This window comes from Haemorhous mexicanus, chromosome 2 (assembly GCF_027477595.1).
Source record: "Haemorhous mexicanus isolate bHaeMex1 chromosome 2, bHaeMex1.pri, whole genome shotgun sequence".
Lineage (NCBI taxonomy): Eukaryota > Metazoa > Chordata > Aves > Passeriformes > Fringillidae > Haemorhous > Haemorhous mexicanus.
In genome coordinates this window covers 98026706-98047610 of record NC_082342.1, presented here as the reverse complement: position 1 = coordinate 98047610, position 20905 = coordinate 98026706, and the positions used below count along the sequence as shown (strand labels likewise).

The 20905-nt window shown below is 43.8% G+C and overlaps 2 protein-coding genes across 3 annotated transcripts in view; one reads left to right on the top strand and one right to left on the bottom strand.

Moving 5' to 3' along the window:
• Window positions 1-11837, bottom strand: part of COL4A1 (collagen type IV alpha 1 chain) — a 119767-nt gene extending 107930 nt beyond the window's left edge. Inside the window, exon 1 of the mRNA XM_059839700.1 lies at window positions 11698-11837. Within this exon, the coding sequence (XP_059695683.1) occupies window positions 11698-11760 (63 nt within the window). The 5' untranslated portion in view covers window positions 11761-11837. The remainder of the gene's footprint in view (window positions 1-11697) is intronic.
• Window positions 11838-11901: 64 nt separating this feature from the next.
• The window catches only part of COL4A2 (collagen type IV alpha 2 chain), a 140895-nt gene continuing 131891 nt past the window's right edge, over window positions 11902-20905 (top strand). Inside the window, exons 1-3 of one of the 2 annotated variants that reach the window (XM_059839699.1) lie at window positions 11902-12041; window positions 12422-12525; window positions 12662-12722. In XM_059839699.1, the coding sequence (XP_059695682.1) occupies window positions 12482-12525; window positions 12662-12722 (105 nt within the window). In that variant the 5' untranslated portion in view covers window positions 11902-12041; window positions 12422-12481. Of the gene's footprint in view, window positions 12131-12421; window positions 12526-12661; window positions 12723-20905 lie in introns of both variants that reach the window. The other variant, XM_059839698.1, reaches the window with a different exon arrangement.

Here is a 20905-nt window from a genome sequence, read left to right as displayed (position 1 = left end):
ACACCCTTGAACTCACTGGAAGAGATGAAGGGTCTGAGTTGGGATGTACAGCCCACCAGCTGATATGCAGTCCTCTGCCCCTCCTGTGGGATGATGGAAAGTGGGTTCTGCTGCTCCTCCTGCAGGAGCACATCCTTGCTGCTGGCCAGTCCCAGCCTCAGCAGCTTCAAATGCTGGTGCTGACAGCGGGTAAAAGACAAATCGTGTTGATTCACCTGCAAGGCTTCCTGTGTAGGAGGCACCAGCCAGGAAAGAAAAGCTGACATATCTTTTCCATACACCACAGTAAAGCAGGTATAAGGAGCAGGCTGAAACACCAATCTGACCCCCAGAGAGCATAGCACACACAGGAAGGCACAAGGGAATGGCAAAGTGCAGCTGTTGGCCTTACTCAGACAATACACTCAGAAATTATTTCTTCACCCAGCTGGTACCTCAGCACTTCATCACAACATGCAAAGTGCCTTGACTCTTTCACAGCCCCACCCCTTTTCCACCTTCCCAAACAAAGGCAGGTAAATGACCAGTCTAAAGAAGCTGATGGCTTCTCCAAAAACAGACCCAGTTTTACACTTAATGGTTCACTAAATAATTCCTGCAGCCAGTCGGATACTGAAGCATCAAAAGCACCAAAATTTAGTCAAATGACTAATTCCTATCAATTATATCACTCGATATAATTGGGCTGTCAGGATAATAACAATAGATACTCAGGGAAATACACAAATTACTATCCATCATCAGTGACAACTGTGAGATAGGTTAATTATGAATGTACATCATAACTTTGCCTTTAGCATGGTGTGACTCAGATTTAAAAAATGCAGCTTCCATCTAATACTAAAAATCTAAGCACAGAAATTCTGCACTTTATACTTTCAAACACAGCAAACAATAGTCACAAGAAACAGATTACAAACAAACTTACAAATTCTGTTTTAAGGAGGGGTCTTGGACAAAAGCTTTACATTTTACCTAACATAATAGAAATTTGTCAGTTGTCCTCAGGTACAAAAAATTCATGTAAGAGGCTCATGTTTTAAGCAGATCACAACATTCAATTATTTACAGCAGTACCTCATGCAATAATATGTGCAACTTTGCAAAAAAACTCATTCTATTTTCAAGACTGATTTGATATGATTTAGAGATCTCTGGATTCAGAAGTATGAAATATTTTTCTAGACAGCTGAACCACATTTATCAGAAAAGTAGGGGTATTAACCAAAACAATACCCAACATGACATAATCACACGTGCAGCCTCCCATATCAATCAATTTCACAAATTCCCTTGGACAGCACAGACACACACTGTGCCATGTGCAAACCCGTCCCATGTAATTGCCAACTACCCTTCCAATCATGGCACACATCTGAGAGGGCCCAGGGAGGGAAACACAGAACTTTTCACATTTTGGCCATGAAATGTTCAGACTTTAATCTATGATGTTGAATGGGGATTTACAAAAAACAAAGAATTGCTTGTGAGCCATGTGGTACAGGACAACAGTCCAGCTAAAATAAACTTGAGCTCAGCAGAAGACACTCACTACACAGACCGCTTTGGCATTGCATTGAATTCTGCATGCTGTTCTATTTTGCAAGTTAAATTGGTTCTACTTAATTATAAGCAACAGGACACTATTAAAATAAAGGATATTGTTGTATTGACATTGAACAAAAATAAAAAGTCTTTCACTGAAATCGAGCCCAGATGTGCATGTCTGTCAATGCACAGATGTGTGTTATATTGTGTGAGTAAATAAAGTTGTGCACAGAATTGTTAATTTGCAAACTCTGGACCAAAACCATAATGTTCCCACTACACAGGGACCATGTAAATGCCATCTCAGCCTTAACACAGGGTCAGCTAATCTTGATAACATCCTACTTGTGTTTTGTGCAGTTGCATTTTCTGTATGCCTGGCAGCATCCAAAGCAGTGTATCCAGAGGACCAAACAGACCTTTTCCTCTGGCTTTCACATTGCCAAATCAATTCTAGCACCAGCAACTCCTATGGTATCAATGAGAAAGCTTTTTTGGAATGCAAGGAAGGCATTTAGAACAAACTCCTTTCAGTAGATGCATATTTTAATGTGTATATTACCCTTGCAAAGGCTGTGGGAACACAAATAGGTATAAGGCAGTCACTTGCCAGGCTTGCTCCTTTAAAGATTTTATTTGAAGGCACTAAAAGGAAAACATGATTTTTATAATGATAGCACACAGAAGCATTCTCACAAAACAATCTTTCTAATTTTTGACTTGTGCTGCTTTTTGACTTTGTCCTGTCACCATCATCTTCTTTGGTCTCCTTAATACACCTCGATACTCCACAGTCATAGCCTCTTTGACTACTCTAAAAATCAATTAAATGGAAGCTGAAATTATTAGCAACTTTGAGGAAATGAGTCTGCACCTGGCAGGACAGAGGCACTGAGCTACAATCACTACAAGGTTAGCAGTTGTGTGCCTGCACATCTCAGAGGCTACCATTCAAAGCTTTTCCATGCTTATGACACATCCAGTCCATTTAAAATCATAAGCTCTGTCCCAATGAAGCACATAATTCCTGGAAAATGCATCAGAAATCAGCATCCACTGTTTGTCTGACCAGTGTGAATCAGAGCACGTTTTCAAAGGCATGTTCTCAGAAAGATGGCTCTACTTTTCTGCATGATTTGAACTATTATTTTGGCATTCTGAAGGGCGTGAGCCGAGACATTATTTAACCCAATGACTTTAGGCACTGGTACAACATTTGCTGGATCACCAAGGCCCATACTGGGAAGTAAGGTTTAAAATAGCAATAGAAAGTCACAGACAGTAGGATTACATTACGTAAGAATTAACAGCACCAGAATTCATGTCTATGTCTTGTCCCAGCTGATATTTACCAGTAACAATCACAGAACAGCCCCTTCCAGCCTGGGACTGCCAGCTGGAGGGTCCCCACAACTGGTGGCAGTGGCCAGGACCAAGAGCCAGCTCCCACAGATGTTGTCCAGCTAAGCAAAACCTGAGTGCAGGGCTCTAGCACTTAGTTCTTTCCCTTTTTCCTGACCTTTTTTCATGCCCTGCTTTCTACTCCGGCCTGTGGAGATGCATCATGTAGCCTTGACTCCTCAGAATCACTGTGCCATTAAAAAAAAAAAAAAAAATTAAAACATAGACTTCCCAGCATAGTATTAAGCTTTTTACTTTCTTCTCACTTTCATTTATGCCTCTTGCTATTCTCTGCTTTTCTCTTGAAGTGTCCATGTTGATTCCAAAAAATGCAGCTGTTCTTGACAAAGATACAGCCCCAGTCAATACACTTTAGCAAAAAAAAAAGTTTCAATAAAGAGTTACTCATAATTTTCTCAAGTAAGGCTTTTACATTACAAGCTTTAGTATTACATGGCTTTACATTACATGGCTTTAGTATTCCTTGCCTATTCTAACAAACTGCTAAAAGCACATCAGCATTTTCAGCTAAAAATGTCTTCTGAGTTTTGGCCACAATTAGTGCTGCACATATATCTTGGCTTTATGGCAGCCAGAACTCATCCTTTTTTATTCTGCTAGCAGATAACTGACTTACCATTGCCATAAAAGGGACAAGCTTCAAGTACAATACGAAAATTCCTGGAATGCTTGAATCTACCCTCATGCAGCTGATTTTTCCCTTAATATGTGCACTATGGATACAAACTATTAATGCACTAATTTCTCTTTCAAACTTTTGTTCTAATTCTTGACAGCCCCATCAGTCCATACCAGTGTAATTTTTCAGCCTTATTTGGGTTTCATTACAATCTTAGGATATGTTTCAATGTTTTTAGATTAAGAAATATTTCAACAGAAGTTTTCAGTAGAGTAGAAAACAAGTTTTCTTCCACTAGATAAACAAATGGACTAATAAGACCAAAAGACTTACAATATCTAGTCAGCACATAGCTATCCAGTGAAAATGGGCTAATTTGTTCTATCCCTTAGCTACAACTGAAACATTTGTCATGACAAAGAGAAAATATAAAAGGAAGAACCTTTCTCATTCTGATTTCTGTATACTAAACTAAGAACCCCATAAATCATGTACTCAAAGAGAACAAGCTAATTAAACTGTTTATTTTCCACTAAGTTAGTGATTATTTGCATGAAAGATTACATACTTCATTATGAACTTCCAATGTGAATTATCTATAGGAAGGATCCTCATGTAAAGATGGCATTTTGATCATTGACTATGATGAATCAGAACTCTTTCTCCCACTAAACCATTTAGAAATGCTCTACCACATTCATTCCCCAGTGTTAAGACAACATCCACATGTACAGAAGACATATTGAGAGGGCATCTTGACTAGAAGAAAGGTTGAAACCTCAGACCTCCCATGTAGCCAGAGAGATTGTAAATCCCACAGCAGCTGAGACACACATGGGCAGAGAGAAGGCTGGACACTGGTCTTTAAAGGTAGTAGAGGAGATGAAATGTTTCTTGCCTCAAATTATTTTTTCTAGCAATGTTAGGGAACACCACCAGACTTCTGGCACCTTTCAAGAAAGTTTAACATCTAAACCTGATTTGTGGCTTTCATCTTATCTCAATGCAGAGACGAAGAACAGAGTTTGCAAACTGGAGCTAGTCAGCACATCTCTTCCACTCCCACTTTTACAGTTGGGCAGGGATCTCCATGGGGGTGACAGACTTTACCTAAAAACTTTCTGTTCCCAGTTGTAGGATTTGAAATGTTCTTTAATAAGGTTTATGCTATCTGCAGACAAGATAATAGATAGTTTGTACCATGTGTCAGTCTTCTATAAAAAACTACACCTCTTCTGAATGCAAATGACCAAACTCACTTGATTTTTAAATAAAATATTCTCATTTTTCCTACCAATCTTAGCACATTAAACTAACTATTGGATTTATTTTATAACTCTGATAATTTATTCTGCTGGCTCCCTCTCAGCCATCTTAAAAATCTGCATGTCAAAATGTGGTCTGTCACTGCTACAAGCAGATGAAAGCCACAAAAAGATGAAAGAAACTTAATTATTACTTTGCAATTTGTTTACTCCACATACTTGACAGCACTTTGTATTTTGTCCTTCACATTGTTCTGTCAAAGAAGCACACCCTTCCTCAGACCCTGCAAGAAAGAGGCTGTCTGCCAGCAGCAGTAAAGGTGAAGGCAGCGGATGCATACAGAGAGAAAAAAAGCATAGGAAAGGAAGGGAACACAGTATGATTAGTGATTCTCTTGAATTCACACAAAGAAACCCTTTAGCTTACAAGAAATTCCATAAAAGTAGCTGAATAACTTTGCTGAAGACACAATTACACATTTTATAAATTAAGTTGGTGCATTCATGGCAAACCTTATGCCATTTATTTCAGAACATGTGTGAGAACAGCATACTTTAGATATGAAGGTAGCACCAAAAAAAAAAAACCAAGAAAAAGGAAGCCTGTCCTTTTCCAGCTCTTCTCTGGCTTCCCTCATTTCATTTTCTGACATGTCCTTTTAATCATGGGGCTGTAAGGCAAGCCAAGCCAAAAAAAGGAACTTTTTTGCCACTGTGAGGCTGACTCACCTCCACCCTAGCAGATTCCCAAGCTGCTGGGTCCCACAGCACCTGCTGTCTGCACCCAGGCCTCAGCACCTTGCACCAGAACTGCACTGATGTCACTGGGCTGGAACACCCCAGCACAGGTATAAAAGTATAAAAGCAGGACTACAGTTCTCATTGGAACCCATAATTACAGGTTTTCAGATGCTTGATAAATTGGCAAATCAGAGGTGAAAAGGGGTAGTTCCTACCAGCACCACACAAACACCTAAGCTAAGAAGAGCTAATATAATATTAAGGCTTACAGTGTTTTTTGCCTATGTTGGAAATATAATGAAAGCACACCATGTTAAGAGGTTTCCTAAAAAATACATATTTGCGATATTTTGAGATGCCAAAGTGGTAAAAAGTGAGCTGAACAGAGTATAGTAGAAGTACAAGGGACTGGAAGCTGAAGTGCTTTTGAACATCTACACTGTACTTTTCTTTTTCAATTTAGAAAGTTTATTCAAGCTCCTCCTTCTATAAGAGGACATGTCAGAGAAAAAGGAGGATTAAACAGTCAGTTTTTCATCCTATAACCGTTTGTACATGCCAAAGGGTAAAAAAGGACTAGTTTTTGCACTTGTTATACTCTTTATGAAGAATAAATTTGCCTATTTCTTTACTGTAACTCACCTCAGATTACAACAGAATAATGGCAGTAATTACATATTGATAATATTTTAACTTGCCCTATATTTTACTGACACATTGTCCAAGACACTGCTATATAAAGACTCTTGAAGGGTTAATGCCACATACTTTTCTGATGTATTAAATCACCAAGAATAATTCCAGCCAGTCACAATCCAGAGAAATCAAGTTTTTCTCCCCACACAGATCATTACATTGTGGCAGTACTTTACACCTTCAGCTGCTCACTAAAGCCACAGGTTGCTCTTCCATTCAGGTCATAGCCCATGCCCAAATCCTTCTCTTTGATCAAATTTTGCAAGGTGTTAAGTGTTTATGATGGGAAAGTCAGTGGAAATTCTGGGAAGGGTGTACTATGTAACTTTCAAACACTGATGAAGTAAGTCAATTTAATCTTGTGTAGAGGTTGTTGAATCTTCCTTTGTTTAGTCTAGTTCTATAAAAAGAACAATATTCCTAAGCCTATCCCTAAAGAAGGTTTCTGACATTTTATAACAATAGTCTAAGCTGCCTGCAGCAGCTGTGCTACATTGCTCTACATAATCAGGGCAACTGACAGAATATACATCCAGCATAACCTCAGGCATTATACAAGCTAGCGGCATCCAGAATTATAAACACTAAGAAGACAACTTGCAATGAAACACTGCAGTAGTCCTGCAGGCATTTGATACAAACACTCAGAAGCAAAACTTGAGCACTTGGGATGACAGTCCATGAACACACTTGCATGTGCTGATACTCAGCAGGTTCAGAAACAGCGCTCACCAACACGGCTGGAAGCAGGCAGGTGTGTGCTTCCAAAATATCCTGCCCTTCTCTTCAGCACCCCATGCCATGATGCTGTAGAAGAAGTGGCCAGAGGGAGAGGAGAAGTTGGCAGAAAGGACAACAGGTATAAAGATATTCCTCTGGGAGCAAGGAGTCACCAGGCCTGTCCCCTTGTCCCCAAAGTGCCCATGCATTTTTCTGTGCAACATTACATATTGAGTAATAACCCCCTGCTGCTGGGACAGGTGAACCCATGCCCCCCACTCCTCCACTTTCCCAGCAAGCAGTGTTGGCCACAAGCTGGAAGGCCACCCTCCTGCCCATGCTCTCAAGACCCTCTCTGAAGCACCCTCAGCCATCCCAGATCTTACACCTCTTCCTGACATCTTGCTACAACAGGAGGAAAACAGGAGCACTTGTCTTCTTCATGCTTCTACACCATACCATAGCCTGGCAGGGGCAAGCAAACCCATTTCCTGTTCTTCTCTGAAGCCTGCTAGACCGAGAGGAGCTTTACTCATTAGAAATCATTTTGGTCTCCCCTTCTGGCCATATTTTTGGAATCAGAGTGACCATATCTCACCCCTGAATTAACACTTGCTAGGGTTTATTAAACGTGCTCTTGGTATTACCAAGTCCTTGAGGACATTCAGGGACAAGGGTGTCAGATGGCCTCAGGGTGTCTCAACATCAAAGACATGACAGTCCTAGACATAACTGCTGCAGAAGGCAGCTGCCCAACCCTGCCTTACTTCATTAGTAAAAGCACACCCAAGTGAAGTGCTACCAGTGATTCAGACTCAGTCATACGACTTCTCTTCAAACACATGCCAAAAGCCCAGGTCATTCTTTTTATCTACTCTAGGGTTATGGGCCCTGTACATCTCCATCTCAGTAAATCACATTTTTAAAGAAAAGAGAATAGAAAAATTGGTCAGATTAATTGGAAGCAATTATATTCATTTTGCTTTTGGCTCCTAATTGCGTCAGAATGCACTCCCAAATATCATGTAAAAACAGGAGAGGTGATTCAAGGAAGGTATGAGGACAGTACAGCAGAGCTGTCTCAGCCTGGCCTGTATGTACAGGACCACTCTTTATACAGGGCTTACCCAGGGACAGGAACCTCCTGGCATCCCACCAGTGCATCCCCAGTTGCCACCACACTCTCAGCTCAAATAGGACTACTGGAATCAGCACTGCCCTTGTGGGGAAATTTATGCATGCTTTTATCACAGTTTTGGCACACATTTCCCTGTCAGCTCCCCAGAGCTTGCTCTCACTCTATCCCAGCACCCTTTTCACCAAGACTAAAAGCAGAAAAGGGAGATTGGTTGGGAACTTGGAGAGAATGCTAAACCTGCTGCTGAGCAGTGGTGGCCAGGAGAGCTCTTCCCTTCCACCAGGGCTTACATGGCAGCCACTTGTGTGGAAAGTGACTCAGACCAGGGTTCACGTGCAGCTGAAGACCTTGTTCTGCTGCATTCAGCACAAGGACCAGCACTGCAGCAGCATGGACAGGGTACCAAACCATGAAACAGGCATTCCCATGGCACTGTCCCCTCTCAACCAAGCAGTACTAATGTTAGGAAACAGACTTTCTCCAAAGGAAATGGCAGCCTGAAGAGTGTCAGAAATGAGAGCTCCTGCAGAGATCCATGAAAACAAGCTTCTTCTGTAACTGTCTCATGGGAGCAGTCTTTTATCCTGACCTGGAAACATCTTAATCTACTGCTCTACTTCCACTCTGCTCTCATTGTAACCTGAAAACGAATCTCCTGAGAAGAACGCAGAACGGCACAAAAGCCCCAATCAGCTATAAATATTCTTTTCACTATAATTCATCAAATTAAAGAACACTACACTTCCAGTGTCACATCTGGAAGCTCCTTATAGTGCCACATTAAAACCAGAGGGAGCTGCAACAGAGCAGCTCCCTCTTTCTGTACTGAGGCACGTGATCGTGACAGTAGCTGGCTCAGGGCTTGCTTTGCTACGTCAAATGCCTCTGTCAGAGCAGTCATTCCAAATCTCCTTGTATGTATTCAATCACAGATATGTCAGAGATAAAAACAGTTTTTCACTCTGTCAGCCCTGACAGACTGCAGAATCACCACCAGCAACACAGCACGAGCTGCTTCTGTCACACTTGCTTGTGCTCACAGGTATGCATGGTCTCAAGCCTAGAACAACCACTTTGCACATATAAAGAAACATTTACTGTGAGGGTGACTAAGCACTGACACAGGTTGCCTAGAGGGGTTAAGCAGTCTCCGTTCTGGGACATATTCAAAACTCAGTGGGACACAGCATTAAGCAGTCTGTTGTAGCTGTCCCTGCCCTGAGCAGGAAGTAGGACTAGATGATCTCCAAGGTGCCCACCAGCCTCACCAATTTTGTGATGAAGGCCATGGTACAATTAATAAGACTGTGGCTGCACAACTGCCATTAAAAAAAAACAAAAAAAACCCAGAAGACTAACCAATAACAGCTACTTTAGGGAAGGAAGGAACCAGCATAATTTTTTTTCCTGCAGAAAAGTGGTTGCTCCATTCAGCCTATTGCAAAGAGTACTGCTACAACCTTCCTTACCACACTTACCACCAATCTTCTGCTAATACAACTACTCTTCAAATGTAAACAGTGGGAACACGTTCATCTGAGGACAATGGGAGCACTGGGTCAGCTCTGCCAGCTCTCCAAAAGCAGAAGTGGTGCTGCCCAAGTGTAGAGTGCTTCACACCACCATGCCACAATCATGCACAGGCATCAGCCCAGCTCAAGAATCTCCAAAGAGCAGCCTCTCCATCACCACCCACACGTTGTATGGTGCAGGCTAACAGCCATCTCCATCACCTTTTGTGTGGCTGCTAGTGACAGGCAACAGTGTGGAGCTGGGGACAATGCCAGCAGAACTGAATTGATTGAAAGGCCACCCATGTACAGCTGAAGGTTTATCTAAGGCAACAAAACTGCAAGGAGCTCAACTTCCACTGCATACTTGTGTTTTCTGGTGGCACTGACAAGGAACTGGAAATCTGCAGTCAGCTTAACACACAAAGAATGGTTGATTATGGGAATAGCTTCGTAATATAACTAACTACTTCAGGTTACAATTTAAGAAATCTTGATCTTAATGGAATAATTTATCCAGCATATGCTAGATACTTCTAGAATAGAGCCTCTTCACAGTTGCCACAGAAGACCTGAAATTGTACCACTAATACTAAAGTTGCATCTTCTTTTAATAAGCACCTCATCCCTACATAGTTTTGTGTGTTTGATTGATAGTCATGGTTCACCCAATAACTTCACTTTACAGCATAAGGTGGGAATGCATCTCACAGATAGGTATTTTTTTCTCTAGATATACCAAATTCAGAACTCAAATAATTTACTTCAAAATATGTAAATAATTTACTTCAAAATATTCTAATTAATTAAAATAAATTACAACCTTAAGGGAATACAGTTTCATCACCTTAGTGGCAAGTGCTGGGTGAATCGCCTTAGAGGATTCACCGCTGAGTGATTTATTGCAATCACAGTAAGTCTGATATTATCAACCTAGGAGCAACAGACATGACATCGGAAGTTCAGTACATTGCTTACTTCAGTTGATTCAATACATACACACCATCCCACTGGTCACACAGAGGTGTCAAAATTCATTATAGGACTTAATTTCGGCTGAAATTGCATAACAGCTTAAAATAACCCTTTCCCATACCTCCATTATTGATTGAAATGTTAATGCAAGATCTTACATTTATAGCAGGAAGCATGACAAAAAGCCATGTGTCTACAGCTACTGAAAAGTTTTCCGCACTCCTGAATTTCATTAATACAGTATCGACCTAACTAAGTTCAAGGAAACAAGGAGACACAAAAAGATAACCTAATACAAATTACTGTGTCAGCTGCCCATTACTTAGACATACAAAAGGAACAGCCCAAATACTTCAGGAGCGCCAAGAAAGAGAGTCCTTTAGACTTAAGGACAGCTAATAGCTATTATCACAGTGATAAAATTAGCTCCCTTAGCAAAACTTGCAGACTACTTGCATGCTTTCGATTTTACAAAGTCTATGCCAAAATCTAGTTCCATCCGGAAAGATGCCAAAATTCAGCTTTAACCATTAACATTAGGATACTTCGCAGTCCCCAGCCTACCGCCCATCGCGGGGGTCAAAGGCAGCGTGCACTGCACTTTGAATCCAAGCAGCCCACTCTAAACTATTATCCATATAAATATTGTTTCTTTTTTACTTTTTTAATTATTATTATTTTTCACCGTGAAAACACAGCTCGGTACTTTCCCGTCCCGGGTGGGTGCGTGCTTTCTATTCCCTCCCCAGTCAGCGGCGCTCCGTGCCGGGCCGTGGGAGAGCGCTGTGGGGCCCGTCCCCGCCGGACCCCCGCGGCCATCCCCGCCCGGTGCCGGCCGCCCCGCTCCGCGCCCGCGGAGGGCCGGCGGGCAGGGACAGCCCCGCGCAGCGCCGGGGCAGCCGGGCATCCTCGCGAAGCCCACCTGGCCGCCCCAGCGCCCGGAGAGCGGAGGCCCGGCGCCGGCTCCCGTCCCGTCCCGCACCGCTCCCGCGGCTCCCCGTGAGAGCGTCCCGCGTGTGCACCCGATCGCGCAGTCCGAAAGAGCCGCCCCCGCGTACTCACCGCGGCGGACACGGCGCTGAGCTCGGCGCTCAGCAGCAGCCCGAAGCCCAGCCAGAGCCGCATGCTGCCGCGCACCGCACCGCGCCGTCGGTCCCTGGGCGGCGGGGCGCCGGCGACTCAGAGTGGGGCTCCGCGGGGCCGGCCCCACATGCGCGTCTCTTCCCTCCGTCGCGGCCGCGGCGCCTGCAATGCCTCGGGGGCGAAGGACTCGACTCGTCGTACACGATGGGCGGTGGCAGCCCCCCCTCTCCTCCCCTCCGGGCGGGGACCCTGGGAGGGCGCAACCTCGCCCGCTCCCGTTTCCCGCTGGCCGCTGTTCTTCCGCCTCCTCGTCCCCGCCGCGGGTGTGTGGTGGGCCGCGGGGGGCGCGGGCGGAGGTGGGAGGCGCGCCGCTTCCCCGCCGCACACGGCCGCGGCCGCCCGGGACGGCACGGTACGGCAGCGCAGCGGTGCGGAGCGGGCGCGGAGCGGGCGGCGGAAGGGGCCGGGGCAGGGCCGGGGGCGCCGGCTCCGCTCGGGCCGGAGGGGTCCGCGTCCCGCGGGTGGCTGCGCGCTGGGAGAACGCGGCTCCGGGAGCGGCGCGACAGCCCTCTCTCCCCCCAGATCGCAGCCCTGCCCGGCCCGGCCCGAGGGGCCGCTCCCTGCCCCGGCAGCGGCGTCGCCGAGCCCGGAGACCTCCGGCGGGGGGAGCGGCGTTATGAGCGGGCTCTTCTCTGCCTTGCAGGGGTGGCCGTCCGGCGGGAGGGAGCCCTGAGCCGAGCCCCCGGCCGGGAAAGGAGCAAAAATGGACATCTCGCAGCTTCCCAGTGCACGTATTTTCCTTTGTCAGTAAGTAATTCCGCTCGATAGGCTTTTGGAAATAACTTTTTAAAGTCGTATTGTCACCTTTAACTGCAGAGCGTTATCACGTGCTTGTTTTGCACCGGCTTAAAACAATATCGTCCTTATTCACCTTTCCCTGCAGGGATACGGGGCTTTTGTTGATCCTGATGGAAGTTGTGCTGTCAGCCGTCAAAGTGGACGCTGTAAGTAAAACATCTTCTGACTTTTAGTGAGGAGAGAAGAGGAGAAAAAAGCAGTTTCCTTGGTACCAATAAGTGAGGAACTGTATTTTCCTTGCCAGATGGCTTATCTATCTTTCTATTAAAAGAAACAACTAACAGATCATCTTAGCAAGCCTTACAGATTACTGTTTTCAATAAAATGATGTTCAGCAGAGCAGCATAATGCTTCAAGTGTCAGGTTGTTTGAAGTATTCCACTGTTAATTTTTCTGTTTGGGTAATTTGTTACCCAAATTACAGTAGTGAAACAAACCCAACAATTTCTTTATTTTTGTGAGAAACACAAAAAATGCAGTGCTGCAGATACCAAAGTTAACCTGCAGGTGAAATGTCTTCATTTACATAACCCTCAACTGAGGACTGAGAAGCTTATTTCTACAAGTCAGAGTTTATAAACAAATTGTTGTTTAAATTAAATTGTTAAATCCAAAAATAGGTGTTATGTGCCATATAGGTGGTTGCAGCTATCTGCCTGAGTTGTTGATGTAAGCAGAAGTTACTAAACTCTTGCATCATTGTCACTAGGATGTGAAAGCTCTGAGAGATAATGCATAGGAGAGTGCAACATTTGCCTGTTACAAAGCTTGGTGAATTTAATGGAAAGATTGCCATTAATGGGAATAGATTTTGGATCAGGCCTGAGTATAGGAGACTGAGGTTGGTAGGCTTGGCTTGTGTCTGCATTTATTGGTCAGCCACAAATGTGGGTAAGGCTCTGTGGTCGTGCTAGGGGGACCTTGATTACATTTTTTCAAAAGCTATCCTACTTAAATTTTAATCCTACTGTCTGCAACTTTATGACTTTCCACTCTATATAGATGTGTGATGATAGGCCACATCTTTGATGAGATGGCATACTGTGTTAGGGAATGGGAAATACTGTGTTAAGGACTGGGGAATACTAGGGCTTTTGCAGCAGGTGCCGTGGCACACGATAATCCTGCGCTCCAGCTGCAGTTGGCATGTAGCGCTTGCCCGTCAGCCTGCGTGGATGGTTGATCTCTCCACATCATGCCTAAGCAAGAGCTGTCTGAATGGGGACCCACAGCCCTGTGGGAAGGGACAGGAGCAAGAACCTTAAGTGTCATGTGCTGCTTGTCTTTGCCTCATTTAGATACAAACATTGTTCTGCTGCATAGTGCTGAATGGATGATAAAATTACCATGTGCTACTGAAACCAGAGCAGGCTGGTGATAACTGCAAATGTTGTATGCCCAGTAATGATATCACTGGGATCAGTTGACTTAAACCCGTGGCATAATGACTCTTCTTTTATCAAGTTTTGTTGTAGTGTGCATAGCATGATACCTGAGTTTTAGCTATAGCACGGACTAATTCATTCTTCTTTGTGTTCTTACAGTAGCCTGAAGGCTGTGGTGTTAAAATAGAGGTATACTGAAGAGGTGTTCAAGAGATCTTGGTTAATGCACGCAGTCTGATCATGGCTGCTTGAATTTCCACATGCTGGTTTTCCTAGAGAATCTTGAAAAAGTAAATTGGCTTGCTTGAAGGTTTAGTTTTTCAGATTTGGTAGTTCCTAAGGTGGCGGCTGTATAGGATATGAAACACTTCCAGTGAATGTGAATGGGGAAGTCTGGTCACCTTTCCATGAAAAATTGAGCTGCACTGCCACCACAATATTTATCCCATTTTCCACTCATATGCTGCTTCCTTCCTTTGGTCAGCACAGGTCTTTCTGTAGTTGTGTGGTGAGCTGATTTGGAAAATTCCTTGTTTGTACTGATCACTACCCCAGAAAAGAAGAGGGGTGAGAGCTAACTTTATCCTGGGTCAGATCATCACTTGTATACATAGAAACCTTGGCTGGCATGGGGTTGGAAGCAGGCAGCTGGGGGTGGGAGGAGGGTTGGGTTTGCTCCTTGCTGTGATTGCTCTGGTCAAATATGTTTGCAAAGTGACAAAGTGGGTGTCAGTGGGAAGCAGCAGCACCTGAACAATTGCCAGAGTTGCTGGCAATCGTATTCTTTAAATTGTAATCCTGTTTGTCACACTGAATCTTCTCCTGTTTGTTACACAGATCAATGTGCTAATGTCATGAAGTGTTTTATTAGCTTGAATTAAGAAAAATGCTATGAATTATTAGAGTCTGTGGGACCAAGTCTCAAAAGTCATGGCTCTGTCTGTAATGAGACAGGAAGAGCTGCTGGCTTTGACAGCCATATATATGTGAAGGAATTACAGCTGCTGGATATAAGTGGTGTTGAGTGAGAAAAATTGCACATAGGAAGAAATTGGAGGGAGATTAAGGAAAGGCCAGGAAAGAGGGAGAGAGGAAGAGTGGAACTCAGAGAGTTTGTCTGAATGTGTTGCCTGGCAGGCTGCTGCTGGCTGTTAGGGAGATGGATGTTTCTCAGCAGAAAAAGACATCAGAGGAGGAAAAAGAAGGAGGATGTTTAGGATATCAGAGAACTGGGAGATAAAAATGGTGTCTCTGGCAATAGAAGAGGATGCTGGTTGCAGGCTTGAAGAACTAAGGAAGAGAAGTCCCTGAATGGAAGTGCCAGGACAGACAGCCAAATGGAGTGGATCAGGCACAGTTATCTTTAGTGCTCTTTGGCGTACATTGGATAGCGATGTTAGAGGCCTCAAATAACTTTGGAACTACTCTGAATTGTAGATTTCATAATTCACATGGCTTAAATAAAATTAATTAGTATTAACTACTTGAAGTTCAACTAAGTTTACAGATTACTTCTCCCTTTCTGTCCCTGCTAATGCATTACATCAAAAATATAGTTCTTGGGTTTTTGGTTTTTTTTTTCTTTTCAGAGACAATGTACCTTCTGCTAATGCTGATTTTTTTTCTTTTGTTTTCCAAAAAGAACAGTTTTCACTAAGTAGTTTTGTAACATTTGATTACTTTATTTGTGTCCTTTTGGTATTTTTTTAACTGCCTCTAACAAAAGTTACTTTTTTCCCAAGTTATATTCAGGTGAGAGCAATAGAATCCCAGCAAAGAAGGAAATAACTGTCAGATCAAAGAATAAAATTGAGAGAGAATAAGTTTAAATAACATCTGCAAAAATAACAACAAGTAACAGATCACAACTGTTATTATAACAGGAGACCATATGTAGATATATAGAAAGAAAACAGTTGAAGTAGTGCATGAGATATCATTCTCTTCACTTCTGGGAGATTTTGAGGGGATATATCATGGAGGATGTCATCAAGTGGAAGAAGCAATAAATCTTTAAAAGAGAAAATAAAACCAACACTACTATGTACTACTTCTGTTGATTTTGTCATGAAATTAGGTTGCTGACATGGGGGCCTAAGTTATTGCTCTAAGTTAAAATGTGTCAGTGCTCTGGGCTATCTCACATCCAGGTTTTCCCAGGTGTGTCCTGTTTTATTCCATCTGGAAAGTTTTGTCTGGTTAAAACAGGAGGACTTTTTTCATTAACACAGGATTTCCAGGCTAAAGAAGCCAGGGTGGAGTCATCACTTGGCCCATCCTGCTTAATGTGTCTACTGTAAGTGTAGGCACTGGGTCACGGTGTGAAAAATGCCATAAGGCAGGCATACTGCCCAGGTGATCTAGAAGGAGGCTTCAGTCTGATGTATTGATTTCATCTGCCATGTTATTTGCTTGGGGCATGCAAAGGGAATCCACCTCTTCCTGGAAATACCAGGCCCACTACCTGTGGGCTGCTTCAGAAGTAGCGTAGGAGATTCCCCAAAAAGATACATTGCAATCCAAATTTAGAACAGCTTCATTTGAAGTGTATCCACACTGACAGACATGGCTTATTTAGATCTGATTAAATAAGTGTACAGTTGGGCTCATCTTTGAGTATGAGTGGTGTTCCATAAGAAAATCAGACAGAATAATGATACCTTGAAAAAGTCACTAGCGTTTTGGGGACCCTCCTAGCACATCTCATTGCTTTATTCAAAATTTCTCTGAACCCTGGAAGAACTATTGGATAGCTAAGAGAGGACTCTTTCCATGTTCAATCATGGAACTGACAGGGAGGGGCAGCTCTTTTAAAGAACTTTGAAAAATGCTGAATGAGGGAGGTGGCAGCTGCTGTTTCGATGCTGAGGGTCACAGAGTCTGTGTCACATTGTGGACAGGCAGCAGGATGGCTGTCCAAGTGGGAATTTATCTATGTTTTTTTAAGAGCCATGACTTCTCCCATCAACATCATATGATGCCAGACAGACAAGCACATTCACAGCCAGTTTTGCACGCATGGAAAAGTAGTCATGGTTGATAGCTTTGAATTCCTTATTTTTGGTCCCTCCTTTCTTGTGTGCTGTCTGCTCCACTCATCAGTAAGAGAGTCTTTTTCTTGTTGCTCTCAAAATTTTTTTTCTGCCATGCCTATGAAACTGATACTGATTCTAATTTACTAATTAATCATTCTTTCTTGAAAGATTTCTTTAAGAGTCATTTGTTCTATGCCTGTGTGGAAAAAATTAGAGAGTCTATTCTTTGTATACAGTCATATCCTGTATAGGTGAATCAAGTTATTCATGCAAGGACAAGACAGGTTACACCAAAAGCAAAGTATTGTATCTGCCTGAAGTTAGTGATGAAGAGGAGGAGTTTCTTGCATGTGTCTGTGTTTTTTGAGCTCTCTGGGCAAAGTCACATATAGGTTCTGTACTCACTTTTTCTTCTTTATAGATCAGAACTATGCTCAAAGAATACTTACTGTAATATATTCAGTATATCTTGTTGAGTTATTAACTGGCATATCCTATGTCATGCTGCATTTGGTAGCAGAGTAGACAGAGTTCTGTCAGCCTCTCAGAATTCTCAGAGTTAAAATGTTGATACTGAGAGACAAGAACCCTGACAGGGTAAACTGTCATGTAATAAAATGATCTTGTTGTTTTTTCACCTTACTCTGAAAGTAGCTGAAGTGGTTTCAGGAATTCAGCATTGCTTTTCCTTGAGCTTTTAAGGTAGGACATCTGGGCTTTATTATGTAGTGATTTTACCAGAGGAAGCCTTTATTATGCATTATGATACTAAACCTATCATGTATTTTTTAAATATTGCACAAAAAAATTTTTGTAGGTCCAAATATATTTGCCTTACTCTGAATGTAAAGCTGCATTGTGGTTTATTCAGTTATACTACTAGCAAACACGTTTGTTATAAATATTTTAATTCAGTAGTTCAGAGCACATTTTGTATTAGTGTTGGATTTGCAGTTTTTTTGAAGTAGTGCATTTCTTGTTTGAGACCAGATTATTCTTAATTACTTCTTTGCTTTTGTTTTTACAAGCCAAAAGTTGGCCAAGGAGTGGAACATTCTTCATATCATATTGTACTGATCCAAGATCTTCTGAAAGTTCAGTGTTCATTTAGTGGCTTACATAGTTTTTCCTAAGAAGGTAGCTTATCTTGCTTTATTCCCAGTGCCCTATTTGCTCCTCAGGAGTAAAAAGCACAATGAAATTTGCAGTGTTTCCTGATGTTTATCAACAGTTATTTCTTTAAAATGGCAGCACCTAGTTGATAGCAGCAGTTGACTCAGCTCACAGTGAAAGTATGTGATCTTTATCATGCAAACATTTCTGAGTGACCAAGGACCAACATTGCTGGTTTCCACGTGCCCTTTTTTGTCCATTTGGAAGCTGAAGGGGCTGGTTTGATACGAAGAAAGCTCCTTGTTTTCACGCCCTAGAAACAATGTGTAGCAAGAAAAAATGCTCTCACGGTTCATGAGCAAACTTGCATTTGTGTGATTAATTTGCCCTACTTCAGCAGAGTAATGTTTTTGTTGCAGTTTCCCCTCTTTGACAGTCAGTGTGTTTGATTAGCTGCTGCATCTTCTGGGCACACCTGGTTTTGTGCTGTCTTTCTGCCTTTACTTTTGTGCTTCCCAGGAACGAGGGGTGATGTGGTTGTGGATTGGGCAGCAGCAGAGTGGGCAGGAGAGCCAGGAGGATGAGACCACAGACAGGCTGGGGAGGTGGGCAGCACATGTACCCTCCAGCGGGTCCGGGTGGTCCCCAAGGGCAGACACAGCCCTGGAGAGCAGGGCAGGGCCATGGGGATGGAGCCAGGCAGAGGCCAGGCTGGGGAATTTGCCCACAGATGGAGGAGGCTGGGGTAGCCTGGCACAGGCGTGGCTGAGCGCAGCTCAGGTCAGCACCGAGGCTCAGCATTCAGCCCGAGCTCCCAGGCTGCTGGCAGGCCAAGGGGGAAGCCCCACTTCTCACAGCCCTTTTCCCACAGCGCTCTGGGAGCGCAGCTGCACCCGGAGCTGGCCCTGCGCCTGCTGAGCACACCCGGGACTCCCCTGGGCTGGGATGGGGGAGCCAGCCTGAGGCAGACGCAGCCAGCAGGTCCTGGTGCAGCCCAGCTGGCTGCAGGGAGGCTGGGAAGCTGGAAAAGCAGATGTGTAAATTTCAAATTTGTGGCAATTTTACAGAAATCAACACACAGAATTTAAAAATTGACCAGAGCCTTCTGTATCAATTGAAAGGGCAGCATCATTTGGTATATCTCTCCAGGAATAGTTCCTCAACAGGGGACTTTTTGTCTAGAAAACCCCTGATTTCCAATATAAATTTACGAACAAGTTCTATTTTTATTTTAGAAACAGGAGATCAGAAGAACATTTAGATCATATCAGTTACTGAGGATGCACGCTTACTGGGATATTTCAGGCGTCCTATTTATTTGTAAATGATCCCGACCTTTATTTTGAAGTAGCTTTCTGAAGTTAGCAAGTAAAGATCATTCAGATAAATAGGGCTTGGCTTATTTTTGGCAGGTCCTAGCTGCAGATCCTACCCACATCTCTTCTCACTATTGGATGATGCAGCCAAATAATAAATCCATTATTCCAAGTATACTTTTCCTTTATATTTCACCAGACCCTTAAAGGTCTGACCAAAATTACTTGAATATATAATCAGGCTGTATACAGAAAGGTAATGCTGGGCAAAGTGAAATATTTTGCATACAGCACATTTGTTTTGTTCTACAATTGGAGTTTTTTGGGGGTTTGGTGGGTTTTTGTTGTCTTCTAGTTTGTGTCATTACAAAACAACTAACTGTGTCAGGTTTGAGCCTTGTCACAAAGCACAGCTCTGAGTTCCTGAGTTTTTACATCCGATGGAACTCTGGGACCTTGCCTACCTGCCATCGGTTCCTGAGCAGTGTGGTTGTCGTTTTGTCCATCCTCTGGAGGCTGAAGCTCCTGGCTCAGCACAGAGCTGACCCCCTTGGTGCACACCCCAGCCTCCTGTGGAAACACAGGCTTGGAAACAAACCTGTTGTTCATTGGAGATAAAAATAAGGAAAAAAGCCATCTGTACAAATTGTCAATTCTCTGCCTGTACCACATGGGTCTCTGTTGTCAGGTCCTGCCCATGCTTGTAAGCAGCAGGATCATTTTCCAAGGCTGGAACGGGAAACTGGGGAAGCTTTGCAGGCTTTCCCTGTTGCCCTGGTGTGTGTCTTGCTCTCAGCAAAGTGTTGGCTCCTGCTGCTCCATCTGTGCAGTCCCCAGGCATGCTGCGTATGGATGAGGAAAGGCATTCCCACATTCAAGCTGTAGCCTCACTGACCCCATGTAATTGATGTTCAGACACCTGGTCTGAGTCTCACGGCGTCCTGAACGCATGTACCGAGACCCCAGGGTGCAATTCCAGGAGGAGAGCGGAGCTGCTCACAAGGGCAGCCGGAGTGTCCTGGGCTGAGCCTCGGCAGAGGGAGTGGGCAGAAAGGAATGCCGCTCCCGCGCAGGGCTGGGAATAGCCGCTGGGGCCACGGAGCATGGGAAGCCTGCATATCTCTCCCCAAGCCAGCAGCCAGAGAAACAGTCTGCTGGAAACAGCCCAAACGTCTCTGCAAGACACTTAGGAAATCTTAAGGGACACTGGCTGGAAGAAGGATGTGAATGGGGAAATGTAAGCATTTTTCTTGCAGTGTCGGGCTGAGGCTACATTTCCGCCAGGTGATTGCAGGTTCTGGTAAGAGTAGGTGTGACAAACTTGGCGTGAGGTTGTCCAAATCTGTCCTCAGTACGTGCCCGGGAGGTAGCCAGCACATCTGTTATCTCTTAACTCACTTAGGCATTGAGGCTGCTTCTTCTCTGGCTGTGTCCCTTACAGTAAACCACAGAGTCCCAGGTGCATTCTCTGCCTTGTGGT